General features: G+C 49.5%; 7 protein-coding genes across 7 annotated transcripts, besides 5 other annotated features; all 7 read left to right on the top strand.

Annotated features, from left to right (window-relative positions):
- Positions 1-13,961: part of a sequence feature (sequence corresponds to BAC RPCI93-5E12) that runs on past both edges of the window.
- Positions 496-975, top strand: Tb927.4.1100 (ribosomal protein L21E (60S), putative; the record flags this gene model as incomplete). Its single annotated transcript, XM_839167.1, has 1 exon — positions 496-975. One exon carries the CDS (start codon positions 496-498, stop codon positions 973-975), a length of 480 nt encoding a protein of 159 aa, XP_844260.1.
- Positions 1,332-1,358: a sequence feature (AT_rich).
- Positions 1,400-3,304, top strand: Tb927.4.1090 (endosomal integral membrane protein, putative; the record flags this gene model as incomplete). The annotated part of the gene is made up of 1 exon (XM_839166.1): positions 1,400-3,304. One exon carries the CDS (start codon positions 1,400-1,402, stop codon positions 3,302-3,304), a length of 1,905 nt encoding a protein of 634 aa, XP_844259.1.
- Positions 3,688-3,756: a sequence feature (GA-rich).
- Tb927.4.1080 (V-type ATPase, A subunit, putative) lies at positions 4,024-5,856 on the top strand (the record flags this gene model as incomplete). Its single annotated transcript, XM_839165.1, has 1 exon — positions 4,024-5,856. The coding sequence occupies one exon, from the start codon at positions 4,024-4,026 to the stop codon at positions 5,854-5,856; it is 1,833 nt and encodes a 610-aa protein (XP_844258.1).
- Positions 6,924-6,957: a microsatellite.
- Positions 7,003-7,611, top strand: Tb927.4.1070 (50S ribosomal protein L13, putative; the record flags this gene model as incomplete). Its single annotated transcript, XM_839164.1, has 1 exon — positions 7,003-7,611. The coding sequence occupies one exon, from the start codon at positions 7,003-7,005 to the stop codon at positions 7,609-7,611; it is 609 nt and encodes a 202-aa protein (XP_844257.1).
- Positions 7,879-7,914: a microsatellite.
- Positions 8,011-11,316, top strand: Tb927.4.1060 (hypothetical protein, conserved; the record flags this gene model as incomplete). The annotated part of the gene is made up of 1 exon (XM_839163.1): positions 8,011-11,316. One exon carries the CDS (start codon positions 8,011-8,013, stop codon positions 11,314-11,316), a length of 3,306 nt encoding a protein of 1,101 aa, XP_844256.1.
- Positions 11,592-12,977, top strand: Tb927.4.1050 (hypothetical protein, conserved; the record flags this gene model as incomplete). Its single annotated transcript, XM_839162.1, has 1 exon — positions 11,592-12,977. One exon carries the CDS (start codon positions 11,592-11,594, stop codon positions 12,975-12,977), a length of 1,386 nt encoding a protein of 461 aa, XP_844255.1.
- On the top strand, positions 13,270-13,770 carry Tb927.4.1040 (hypothetical protein, conserved; the record flags this gene model as incomplete). The annotated part of the gene is made up of 1 exon (XM_839161.1): positions 13,270-13,770. The coding sequence occupies one exon, from the start codon at positions 13,270-13,272 to the stop codon at positions 13,768-13,770; it is 501 nt and encodes a 166-aa protein (XP_844254.1).

The following is a 13,961-nucleotide window of genomic DNA, read 5'->3' as shown; positions in this document are numbered from 1 at the left end:
ACTCAGTTGATTTTTTTCTAGGTGTCCGCCGTAGCAGAGAAAGTGACCATGTTTGTTCCCTATTGCTGGACTACTGCAGAGTCACCTCATCGTGGCGAAGTCGCTGCAGCTAAACAGTTTCCCGTCCCTTTTTCTCTTCTCCACCCATATACCGTGTTTGAGAGTTTGCTTAACTTGTAGCAAATACGTCGGGTGTGTGTGTGTGGGGACAAGAGGGGACAGTGTGGGTTATGAAGGGGAGAGATAGAGGGAAAGGGGTTGAAATCTGTGGCGAAGAACAAAAACTTGGGTCATTTTGTGCACGATGTATTGCGTTGTCGTGGTGGACTAATCCTCTTGGTGCATGCCATTCCGGCCCTCGTTGCAAGGGGTAATGTTGGCTATTCGGGCTGCGCTTTACCGCGTGCCCGCTGTTTTTACATATTTCCATTTTTCACTTTAATTACCTCTTCGCTTCACGCTTCTGTTTATGTGCCGCTCTAGGTTTAGCAGGCGATGGTTCACTCCCACGGGTACAAATGTGGCACCCGCCACCTCTTCGCTAAGAAGTTTCGCAAGCACGGGGTTCCTTCTGTCAGTACGATACTGACCAATTTCAAGGTCGGTGACTACGTTGACGTCGTAGCGGACGCTGCTGTACGTGCTGGAATGCCTCACAAGTATTACCACGGCCGAACCGGCATTGTATGGAATGTGACACCGCGTGGTGTTGGTGTCATTATCAACAAACCGGTGAGGAACCGTACAGTTCGCAAGCGCATCTGTGTGCGTTTTGAGCACGTGCGTAAGTCTCGCTGCCAGGAGGCATTCAAGCAGAAGCTAAAGGACCTTGAAGCATTTCGGGCTGCTAAGAAGGCGGGAACCCCACTTCCACCCAAAAAGGTGAGCAACCGCAACGGCGGATTTGTTTGCCCCAAGAAAGTAGAGGTGCTGGCGCGCCGCACGGCAGACTACGAGGCAATGATTCCATATTGAGTCTGTGGCATGGGAGCTGTCCCGCAATGTGCTGAAGCTGCTGTACATCGGTTTTGCTCATTTCTAACTTTATTTGGTTTTTATTAATTTTTTTGATTCACTACTCTGATGAGGGGACGACTGCCACCGTTGCGGTTGAAGGCTTGTATGTTGTCAGACCTACTGAAGTTGCATGATTTAATCGCGTTTGCCCTCTGCAATATTCTCCGGCTCTTTGTGTATGCGTTGGCACTTTCAATGAAGACCTTTGAGTAGCGAGGGTTATCTAGTTTTCCCTTTTAATAGCAGTTGATAGAAACGGTCTGAGGCTAATTCATCCACGCAGCGTAGAGGCGGGGAGCGTAACAAAGTAAAAGATATAAATAAATATATATATATATATACGTCATAGCCGAGGAGAGTACCAACAGAACCGTTTGTTGAAATGGGCTACAAGTTTCACTTTTACCGGCTTGTGTTGGTGTTGTTTGTGTTCTCTGTGAACGAGGCTTCAAGCTCGTTTTTTAAGATTACGGCACCCATCGGGTACAAAGAGGGCGATGAGGTCCCTGTTTTGGTGAACTCTCTAACCTCCAGTAAAGGTGTGGTGCCATACGATTTCTATAAGATGAAAGCATGCAAACCTGCAGCACATGTTCTGAAGGAAGGATCCGGAAAGGAGAACTTAGGGGAGCTTCTTCTCGGGAACCACGTTTTGCCTTCGCTGTACTCCGTTAACGTCCTGAGGAACGTAACTTGCCAGCCTCTGTGTATTGTCAGTTACACCGAAGGTGACAAGAAGGACCTTGATAATCTCATTACTCAGAGTTACCGCGGTCATATGTTTCTTGCTGGCCTACCACTTGTGGAAAGGATTGAAAAAGGAACGACCGAGAAGTTACGACTCGGGTACCGGCTTGGCGTACATGTAAAGGGTGACGAAAAGTTGAAGGAGGAAGGGGCTGCCGGTGACAAGTGTTTGATAAACAACCATATCCATTTTACCATAACTTACGCCGTCCTTCCCAACGGGGAATATATGTTGACGGGATTCTACGCGAAACCAAAAACACTAAACAGCCCCACGGGGTGCCCCCCGGACGGTGCCTCCGTAGACGAGTGGCCCGATCCTGCATCTACAGGGGCCACCAACGTGGCGTATTCGTATTCAGTAACATGGGAGCAGGATAGTAGTGAAGGTGTGTTTGTGACACGGTGGGACGTCTACTGGCGTCTGGGAGGGGCCCAGCGGAAGAAAGCCCACTTGACAGCACTGTTCAATTCTATGCTTCTCCTCGGGTTCCTGGGTGTGCTCGTTATGATCGTTTTGTTGCGTATTGTTCGTAGAGACCTTCTTATGCAGAACGATATGCTTGTGAGTGGTGACGTTCAGGAAGAGTCTGGATGGAAGCTTGTACGCGGCGATGTCTTTAGAGCACCGTCGAGGCCCCTCGTCCTGACGGGGCTTGTTTCTTCGGGATGTCAGATGGTGGCTGTGGTGGTCCTGACGGTGATTTCATCGACCGTTAGAAAGTATCAACCCTGGCACAGCGGTAACCTGCTGACAAATCTGATAATATTCTTCTGTTGTTCAAGCTGCGTCTCCGGATATGTGGCGGGGAAAATGCTGGTGTTTTTCCAAATCAGGACATGGAAGAACGGCATTGCCGCTGTGACTATGGTTCCATTATCCCTGTTGTTGGGGTACCTTGCCGGGAACATGATCAGTTGGTCAAAGCACGGGAGCACTGCTGTCTCTCTGCCGGTTCTTCTTACTCTCTTCTTTCTCTGGGTTGCGGTCCCCGTACCATTATCGCTTATTGGCCTATCAGCTGGGTTTAGGGCGTCTGCATTTGTGTTGCCGACCAAAGTGGGCAGTATTCCGCGTGCGATTTCCCAACAAAGCGTGAGGAGGCGCTACATGTTCATCTTGGGTGGCGGTATTGTTTCCTTCACTGCAGCGTTTATGGAGGTCATTTGCGTCTTGGGTTCCTTCTGGAAGGGTCAACCCTTCCTCTATGTTGGCTATCTTTTTGGTGTGTCCTTTATCATTTCCGCTGTTTGTGCGGAGGTTGCGGTTGTGGTGACGTATGCCATGCTTTCTGAGGAAGATTATGAGTGGTGGTGGGGAAGCTTTTGTACATCCGGAAGCTGCGGCGTGTACTTTTTTCTTTATAGTGTTGTGTATCTCTACGGAGCGCTGGAAATTCGTCAGCCACTTTCTGTGATCCTTTTTTTGGTGTACACCTTTGAGGTTTCGGTGTTCATTGCCGTTTTCTTGGGCACGATGGGGTTTGTCGCATCGGCTGTGTTTGTGAGAACTATTTACAACTCCATAAAAGCTGACTAAGAAACATGCGCAACGATAAAAATGCAGTGAATAGTTGGGTGTAGTTCTTACTTCCATTAACCCCCCCCCTTCTGTGAGGCCACTGTGCACGCTCGCAAGAAAGTTATTAAAGTTGCTCTGGCACTGCGGTTCCGATTGAGTTCTGAAGTAAAAAGGGAGAGGAGAGTCTTTTTTTCCTTTTTTTTCCTACTTAAGGACTCGGAGATACTGTTGTTTGCGTATGCGCATATTTACAAGTTTTCTAGACTCCCTATCCCCCTTTCTTCCACGGATGTAGGTGCTGCGTGAAGTGGTGTTTTGTATTTTGCCTATCCCCAACCTTGTTTTCGTGTTTATTACTTTGGAGCCCACACGCGGTGGTGCTATCCATTTTATGTTTCTAACTTTTATTTTCCTTCGCTTCTCTTCTTTACACCTATTTTCACTTTCTTTCCCCTTCTTTTTTTTTTTTTGACGACCTGTCTCGGTCGTCACGCCCCGCTTTGTGACAACGTTGGTGCACCTTTTCAGGGATTTAAGTTCGCACCCTTCGGGTACTCAAAGCAGGTAGTTATTCATACAGTTTGAGAATAGAACAGAGAAAGGCGAGCAAAACGGAACAGAAGGAAAAATAAGGGAAGAGGCCAACTGAAGGCATAATTGAGGTGGAGCCACCCCTTCACCAATTGCTTTTTTTTTAAATTCAAATTCTTCGTGCACGGTAAGGTTGAGAAGACACGATGTCGAGCGACCGCAACCCATACAAAACAGAGCAGCGGATGGGTTCCGTCAAGGCTGTTTCCGGACCTGTCGTTATTGCGGAGAACATGGGCGGCAGCGCGATGTACGAACTTGTGCAGGTGGGCTCATTTCGGTTGGTGGGTGAAATCATTCGACTAGAGGGTGATACGGCCACTATTCAAGTGTACGAGGAAACTGGCGGGCTAACCGTTGGAGATCCAGTCTACTGTACAGGTAAGCCTCTCTCCCTTGAACTTGGGCCGGGTATCATGTCAGAAATATTTGATGGGATTCAGCGCCCCCTCGATACCATCTACCGCATGGTGGAGAACGTCTTCATTCCTAGGGGCGTCCAGGTGAAGTCCCTCAACGACCAGAAACAATGGGATTTTAAACCATGCTTGAAGGTTGGGGACCTCATTTCCGGTGGCGATATTATTGGTTCGGTCGTGGAGAACTCACTGATGTACAACCACAGTATAATGGTCCCGCCAAACATCCGAGGGAGGGTCACTTCCATTGTGGCTTCTGGAAACTACACACTGGAGGACGATATTGTGGAGTTGGAGTACAATGGGAAGGTCAAGTCGCTCAAGCTCATGCACCGGTGGCCGGTGCGGACCCCCAGGCCTGTGGCTTCAAAGGAGTCTGGAAACCACCCACTTCTTACTGGTCAGCGCGTGCTTGATGCCCTGTTTCCATCCGTGCAGGGCGGAACCTGTGCCATCCCCGGTGCGTTTGGCTGTGGCAAGACAGTTATCAGTCAGGCACTCTCGAAGTACTCGAACAGTGACGCTGTTATTTACGTGGGTTGTGGTGAGCGTGGCAATGAGATGGCGGAGGTGCTCATGGACTTTCCCACTCTCACCACCATTATTGATGGACGTGAGGAGTCTATCATGAAGCGCACATGCCTGGTGGCAAATACTTCCAATATGCCTGTTGCTGCTCGTGAGGCATCTATTTACACTGGTATCACCTTAGCTGAGTATTATCGGGATATGGGAAAACACATCGCCATGATGGCCGATTCAACCTCCCGCTGGGCTGAGGCTTTGCGTGAGATTTCCGGTCGTCTTGCTGAAATGCCTGCAGATGGAGGTTATCCCGCGTACCTCAGCGCCCGTTTGGCCTCCTTCTACGAGCGTGCTGGCCGTGTGACATGCATCGGTGGGCCCAAGCGTGAAGGGTCTGTAACAATTGTTGGTGCCGTTTCCCCACCGGGTGGTGATTTCTCCGATCCCGTAACGTCCGCCACCCTTGGTATCGTGCAAGTTTTCTGGGGACTCGAGAAGCGACTCGCTCAACGCAAACACTTCCCGTCCGTGAACTGGCTCATTTCTTACTCCAAGTACCTCAAGGCTTTGGAGCCCTTCTTCAATTCTCTCGACCCCGACTACATGCGGCTGCGCTCAGTTGCCGCTGAGATTTTGCAGCGCGAAGAGGAGCTGCAGGAAATTGTTCAGCTCGTCGGCAAAGACTCCCTTTCTGAGTCTGACAAGATAATTCTAGAGACTGCGAAAGTTATCCGTGAGGAATTTCTTCAGCAGAATGCCTTCACTCCGTATGACAAGTACTGCCCACCGTATAAGACATGCTGGATGTTGCGCAACATTGTCACCTTCTACGAGGAGGGTCAGCGAGTTGTAGCGGAGTCTGCGGGCGAGCACAAGATCACGTGGAATTACATTCGCGAAAAGATCCCTCATGTCTACACTGGTCTCACGGAAATGAAGTTCCGAGACCCTCAGGAAGGAGAAGAAGCCAACGTTAAGTACTACAAGAAGCAACACGAGGAGATCATGACCGCATTCGCTTCCCTCGTGCAGTAGTGCTACTGAAACTCAACCGGAGTTGGGAAAAAGGAGTGTAGTCTGAAAAAGTCTTTTTTCTCTTTTTGTTCATTGCTGGGCACAGTAGTTCTTCGATCTGTAAGGAAATGGGAGGGAGAGCACGAGGGAGGGAAGGCAAAAGGAGGGAAGAGGGCGTTGCCTTGCTATTCTTTTTTTTTTCCCCCAAAAATTTCCCTTAACGCGAGTATTTCTTCCTTTTTCTTTTTTTCTTTTCTGCTTATATCCCTTTCCCCCCGAGTTATGTGTTTGAATGGGGGAGGGCATATGCGGTGAGGTTTGCTTCTCACAGTAGCCGTGTGGAAGGGGACTGATTTTCAGGGGGTCCGCACGTGAAGGGAAGAGAGAGGGAAAATGTTTTTTTTATTTATTTGGCGTGAGTTGTCATGTTGATGTTTACACTTGCTTTCCACCTTCAACCTTTGTGACTGTTTTGTGGGAACCCAAGGGTCTGCTGAAGGTCACAAGCGAAGGGAACAGGAAGGAGACAACGAAAGAGAATTGCTACGTACTAGGGATAGCTAAAGGTAATGGAAGGTAACTACTTGTATGGTTTTTACTTTTTCCCCTACACATTTTACTTATAACTGTGAAGGAGGTGAATGGTTGGGGGAGATGAGTTGAAGAGGAGAACACTTGAGGGCAAGGCGTCAGGTGCTGTCGAATAAACAATCGGGGGAACGCGAATTGGAGGGAGGAGGGGAGAAATGCTTGCTTGTTTTCTAAACTTAGGTTGTGTGAGAACCCTCGAGAGCGCTGTATACAGCTTTGTGTTGAATGTGCGTCCCATCTGTTTTTTGTTTTTTTTTACATGCGCCAGCAATTTCCTCTCCACACCACTCGTAAGTTTTTCTAAATGAATGCTTCCCCCCCCTTCACACACAGGGGTTCGTACTACAAACTTCTTGCTTGTTTCCACTTTTTATTATTATCGTGCGCAATGAAATCGCCTAAAGTTAACGAAAACGCGGAAGGTAAAACTCCCTTCCTGCGAGGCACTGCGGTCCCAACCGACAAGGCGGGTGCTATAAACGGTAGGAAGGAGGAAGTATATATATATAAATATATATATAAATATATATAATATTCTTGACGTAATATTTTTGTTACTGGCGTAGCTATTTACTGATGCAGCGATCAACCAGGATAGTTATGGCTCCCTTCAAGAGTGTGTTACGGCGCCACAAGCACCATCCAGAGGGACTGCCGCTGTATAATGATATGTCGAAGCAATGGCTCTGCCGCGAGGGGGAGAGGTGGTGGTTACTCGATGCCCGCGGTGAGCAGCTGCCGCGTGTGGCAGCCGTAGCGGCTCAATACATTACTGGACAGCATCGACCTGATTTTACGCCAGGGATGATAACGGGTGATCATGTTGTTATTGTCAATATTAAAGATGTTGTGATGGTTGGTGATCAATGGATTCGTGTGCCCATCACGTGGCAGACGGCATACCCGGGTGGGAAGTACCGTATTAGGCTTACGGATATGTATGAGCGTGATCCTTGCATGCTCATGTGGTGGTTTTTGAAGGATGAAGTTAACCGCCACTTTGTCCGTAAACTAAAGACGCGCATTGCCCCGTTGGAAAAGGCCTGGTTGTATGAGGATAGTATTCACCCGCATGCAGACAAGAATCCACGTCCACTCTGCTGGACTGATCCCGAGGTGAAGGGGTGGAAGTATAGGGATCCGCAGTTTATCCGCCGGTGGAAGCCTAACGAGTTTATGCATTGAAGTATCGTGATTCAGGCAGTGCTGATGATGGTGCGTCTTTTCTATTATCATTATTTTTTCTTTTTTTTTTTTGGGGGGCTGTACGCCGCGTGTTTGGGAGTGATTGGGGTACATGCTATTCACCTAGGACTCTCTTAGGGAGATGTAGCATTCATTCTTCTTGAACAGTCCTGTTTACGTTTTCCGACCAACATCTTCGTCTGTCCCTTTGCTGCTTTGTTCACTCACATTTTGTGTTTCGATCTTCGTTGATAAAGCGTAATGGTGTTTCTTTCTTTCTTTCCTTTCTTTCTTTTTTTCTTTTCGCTTCGTTAACATTGTATGGCCGTGTGTTTGTGTGTGTAGTGTGCTAGCGGTAGCAGATTTGTGCGGGTTACTTATACCCCGTAGAAATGCGGGATGCGGTGTTCCGCGCGCATTTTTTGCGATGACACCCTTTTACGGCAATGGAAGAAACACCTTACTGAGGGTCAACCCTTGACAAAGGGGGATGCTTTCAGGCTCATGCGGAGGACGCTGAATGAGACACAGCGTGCGGAGCAACAGCAACGTTTGTCGTTCTTAGCCTCAAAAGGCAACTCGACAACCGTTTGGAAGGCCCTCGCCCGACATAACATTACTTGGAGGAACTCTTTGACATTGATGGACGCCCAGTTGGCTGCATTTTCGCCTTCTCGGAGGGAATTTGTGTGCAGCAGACTGGGACCTACGTCCAGGCTGTGGATGCAACTACCACATGTTATCGTGGGCGCCTGGCAAACTGAAGATGACATGCTTGCCGTTTTCAACCGTCTTCTGGCTTCAGAAACAATTGTTCAATTTGCGTCCATAGTGCTGGCAGCGATTCGAGAACGCCCTCAGCTGGGAGGTGTGCTTCCAGTTGTGTCTTGTGTACTACTGCACTGCTATGAGCTGGGAGGGAAACAACCGGACACGGCACTGAGTTGTTGCCGTCTCCTGGCGCTGGTTGGGGCTGAGAAATTGCCAAGGTCAGAAAGAGAGGTATTGGCTTTTAGATATGCCATGTTATATGCAACCCAAGGCCAGTGGAGCGTCGCTCTGTCCGTTGTCAATGCCGCGCACGAAGTCCGGCCTTCGGCCAAACGGCTTCTTTGGTTACACACTTCGCGTATGGTTCAATGGATTAAAGCTATAGAGTGTCTTCACCCTGTAGAGCCCTCCTTTGTTGCTTCGTCTATCGAATACGCCCCGAACTGGCTGTGTGCATTGAGAACATACGAGCGGTGGAGGTCGCGTGACGCAGCTCAAGCGCTACTTATTCGAAAGGACTGCATTTCCGCTGTGGGATGGGAGGCTTCTCTCCATTTTTGTAGTCAGAACGGCGTCGACTCATATGGCATATTGCGTCCCATCCTCAGTATGGTACCTGGCGACCACCCGCAACGAATGCAAATACTAACGGACGCCACTCGAGCGACGGGGGAGTCCATGTACGCCGGAACATTGTCACGTAGGGCTTTTAAGCTGGCCCAGAGGGGCGAATGGGCTGAGGCCATTGGTTTGCTTTGTGGGTGTCGTTACTATGACGTAGCACTCCCCCTCGCACCGTATGCATCAAGAGGCGCTGCTTTGCCCCATGAACTGCTTGCCTACGAAGGGGCTCTGTGCCGTGTGAATCTTCCCGGTGGGCTGCAAGCGCCTGTTTCCTTTGAGGAGCAGTTAGCCGTTGCTCTGCATGGGGACTGGAGACAACTAAAAAATGTTCATGATAATGCTAGGCTCAAGTCATTGATGCTGGCACGAAGTGAGCCGAAACTTTCACCGAAGTCCCCGATATTGGAGGAAAGTAGTGAGATACAGTGCTTCACGTTCCAGAGCGAGGAACTTTCTAGACTTGTGTGCCTTTCCGCCAGCAGCAAAGTCCAGCAATATTTTGTGCAGGTTATCCCTCAGGAGCTGCGCAAACATCATTTTGGCTTGCGGAGAAGGGGTGGGCTGAAACCAGTGTCTCCCGACCGATATGCCAAGTTTCTATCGGGTAATGAAATTGTCACAGATGGTGAGGGATGCAATGCTCTCTGTGCCATCGTGGTGGAACATCTCCGTCTCACCAATAAGTTGTCCGGCGAGGCATTCCTGCGGGAGGTTTCGCGCTGCCTTGCAAGCGGGAAAGTTCAACTTACCGCCGGTCTTCGTCACGAGTTTTCATTAGCGGTACTTCGCGCAACTCCTCATTTTGGCCGTTTAGATGCTACCCTGTCGTCCCGCATTGCATTAACCACCCCTCTACATTATCTTACTGCGCATGCGGTAGCTTTGGAGAGTTGTATGAGTGCCTTAGCTCTTACCGGGCAGTGGGAGCGTGCTATTGTAATTATGCAGCGAACGAAACCTCCCTATCCGGAGTCGTCTGCCGCTCTGGCTTATGTGGCGCCTCGCCATTTAGCCTTAAATGTTGTCAAATTGCTCTGGAGGGGCAATCCGCAGGACCGTTGGACTCTTGTTCTGCAGGATCTGCTTCATGGCGATACCAGATTTGCGACGGATGAGCTTGTGATTTCTGCCTTTCGGACGAAGTTCAGCAATGGAAGGAAGGATGTGCAGTGGAGGAGGCGTGTACTTGGGGCATGCTGCGCTTTGCTTCAGTCTTCGCAATCAATGCACGATGTCATGCAGACAGCTAAACTTTCTACTCTTTGCGCGCTGGACGTGGACGAACATGGGCTTCAGCGACTACTTCGTGTTTTATCATGGGAACAAGCACTAACAGCAATCGGCGATTTGAGTGAAAATAATGAGGTGATCGATGAGCACTGGTTGCTTATCGCTTGCATGAAGCCACATATCCCGTTTGACGCTGTAAGTAAAGGGGTATCATTATTTCCTTACTCTTTCCTGCTGAATACCGTGCGCGTTTACTACCAGGCAGTGGAGGAGAAATCTCTTGTCACTGCAGTCAAGGCCGTCTATCGGTACCAAATGTTGGTGATGAAGGAATACAGGGCGGATGCAACATACCTCCGACCCCTTGTGACGTTACTGAAGGGTCTATTACTCCATTATGACGGCGAAAGGTGGAGTGATACCACGGTGTGGCCGTTGGTGCGCCGGCTGTTCAACCATATCGTGGAAGGTTTCGGAATGACACAGTTGGGGAGGGAGGGCCGGCGGGGTGTTCCTGTTGCACTCCGCGAGGATAAACCTCTCCATGCGCTGCTGATTATTGGACTTCTCTACCATCACCTGAGCCGGGTGATGCAAATGCCAATACCGGCGAACATCACCTCGCATCTGTTACGGAGTGCCGCATACGGAACAAATGACTACAATGCTGCACTCTACTTTTTCAAGAGTTTAAAGCATCCGAACATTTACGAGCGGTCGCTTCTTGTCTTTGCGCTGCGCGATGTTGATGATGCCATGACGTTGTTACTGAGAGCGGGGCGCTTTGTACACGACAGACCGGAACAAGCGCTTTTGTGGAGTGACTCGAGGCGCGGCAGTGACAGGTGGTTGTTATCTATCGAATTACTGTCACAGTCTCCACCACCTCGGGGGAAACTGCTGAATCTTTGCCGAGGTTGGACATGGGCGGAAGCACTGCGAGTCATGGAATTGTTGCGGCGAATTATGGGGACCTCTCCGGAAGCTAAGATGTATGCTGAACTGGTGCGTGAGTGTCATCTGGGAGGTGCAGCAAACGTCGTCATTAGTCCCATCCCTACCAACGGTGAAGGAGAATAATGAATTTAGTGGTCCGGGGAAACGTATTCACACACAACGCTATGTTCCACCGCTCTTTCCCTTATATCGTGTCGTGATACTTTTTTGTTGCCACACATTCGGAAGTCTCTGTGGACCATCACTGCTTTCGTTTTAATGGTACCAGCTGCTTTTGCCCGTCCGTTTTTTTTTTCCATTCCGCCTTCTGATGTGCACCTGTTTTCCTTTGTGTTAACCTTCTCCTCGACCGATATGCATAGCGGGGGATTCCTCCTCCCCACTCCCGGTTAGCGACGATGCGCTTCCTCGGTGCAGGAGCGTGTAGCATCGTTTTTGCATTGTCGGAAGAGGAGGCACGTGAATGGGGCCATCTGCTGCCGTCTCATCTGCTGTGGCAACTTGCATTGCGACTGAGCGCGCGGAAGCTGCTTAGATGCCCCACCTGCTGTGATGCACTGAACGACTTTATTGGTTTCAGATTAGGTATCGGGTTGGACGATAAGTTGAGGGAGCGATGCGCCGCTGCCTATCCGCTATTTGCGGCTCGTTGCCAAGAAGCTCTTTACGCTGAGCTTGTCTCCAACTTCGCAGCTGACCCACGACATATTCAGCTCCATGGCGGGAGAAGCACTTCTGACGGTGTAGGGACAGAAGCTATGACAGACAGTTGGCCACATTACTCAACTTTGGCCATGGAAATCAAGCCAAAGGGTGTATGGAGGCGGCCCGCTGTTGTGGGTGTGGTCGTGGACGGTGTAGAATATTATTTGCATCCAATCAAGCTGCGTCAGTGCCGATTCTCGCTCATGCAACTGCTGAAACGCAAAAGGCACAACCATAGCACCCCGGTGTCCATGGAGCGTCGCTGCACCTATTGCCCAAATCAGCTGTTGCTGGGTGATGGGTCTTCTATCGTAGACGCACTGCAACACCTCAGCGAACACCCCGGAAATAACCTTGCGATTCTTCATGCAACAGATGCAGGTCAAGGGCTGAATGAGAACTCTATTGACATTGTTTCCTCTGTTCTGCGGCGATCGGGGATCCTCTCCATATTAGCAAATCTGCAACTCTTTGGCAGCAGTTCCAGTTGTGAGTGGCCTGTGCTCGACATTGAGTTGCTTTTTCGGTGGAGTGAGGCACGAAACATGTCAAGCGTTCGTTGGATTGTTTGCAGCACTTGCGAGGGACAGTTTGCGGCTGAAAGCTGTGCTTGTCAGAGTGAGCTTCCCCTTTCGTTATGCATGGAGACATGTAGCGGTATTCATTTGACACATTTTATTGCCCCTCCAATGGGTTTTGAGGAATGCGTTGAGCGTTTCTACGCTTCCGTCACAGCGAAGGATGTGTCCGTGCTTGTTGCTTTAACGATATCAGAGAAGGTGGAGTTGCCACCATCACTGTCGTCACCACCAAAGTTGGGCATGGATGGTTCGGCAGCTGAGGAAAAGTCAGCAAATTTATGTAGCAACCCGCGTGTCAGGTTCATCGAATGCGGAGATACACCTAATGGTGTGACGATTAACTTGGAGCATCCTCAAGCAGCCATATGTCGTGTTGGCGTTGTGGATTTGGACGCGAAGTGGCACAAACCCCTGAGCCGCTATTTTGAGCTTGACCGTGAAGTCCTCGCAGCGTGGGAGGATTATAAAGTTGTAAGCGCACCTGAGTTTCATTGTTAGCTTTTTGTGGGGGTGTGATCACCTCTTTAGGTTTAGTCCATGTGAGACGAAGTTGCGTAAACGTTCGTTTGTTTGTTTGTGTGTATCCGTGTGCTTGTACCCGGTGTGTACATGGGGAGCAAAACAGTGTTTGCTTCACTGCTCTTTTTCCACCCCATTTCCTTTAAATTTTACGATCTTTACTATGTGCCGTTCCCCTGTAAAGGGGTGCCATTTTGAATCCTTGCTCACTTCTTAGAATTTTTCTGGTGTGTGAGGAAAGTGCTAACGATTAAAACAACATAAACTAGATATGGAACAAGATTCACATCCCAGGATTGGACTCATGTTGACGGAGGGGCAGTTCGAGGCGCTTGTCACACGCCTTCATGACAAATCGGTTGAACACAAAGCGGAGACCCTTCGACAACTGGACGCCCGTTTTTATCCAACAGCCCCACCAAAACGGCTACCAAAAGAAGCAATTGAGAGTAGCGTCGTGCGGCAGGTCGATCATGAAATGAACAGACGACGTGCAGCTCGTGAAAATTTGGAGATTCAAGAGGAAAGGAAAACTTTATCCAAAAAAATATCCTCCGCCGATGTCGAGAGTAGTGTGGAGAGGCTTTATACAGAAACGCTCGCACGCAAAAAAGCCAATATGGAGGAGAGCAGAAAACGATACCTCTATGCGGGACCTGACATGGTGAAGAAAAACGCAAAGGAGATACAGGAATACGTGGGACGTCTTGCAGTGCCTAAAAAGAAAGAGTTTACAATCGAGGAAGTGAACAAGGTATACGACCTTGTCTAATGGCAATGGCAGCGGGCGGCAACGCACGCATATATATATATATATATGCGCATGTGTATACCCCAGTGCGTAATCTTCTTAGGAATAATAGGTGCTTTGATGCTCCTATGTATATGGTGTGGATGGTCCACCTGCGGAATGTTGTTGTTACGCCGTGTGGAGGGAGGGAAGGGGCGAGGAGAACTATCGGG

Source organism: Trypanosoma brucei, chromosome 4 (assembly GCF_000002445.2).
Source record: "Trypanosoma brucei brucei TREU927 chromosome 4, complete sequence".
NCBI classification, from domain to species: domain Eukaryota; phylum Euglenozoa; class Kinetoplastea; order Trypanosomatida; family Trypanosomatidae; genus Trypanosoma; species Trypanosoma brucei.
This window is presented reverse-complemented; position numbering and strand designations above follow the sequence as displayed.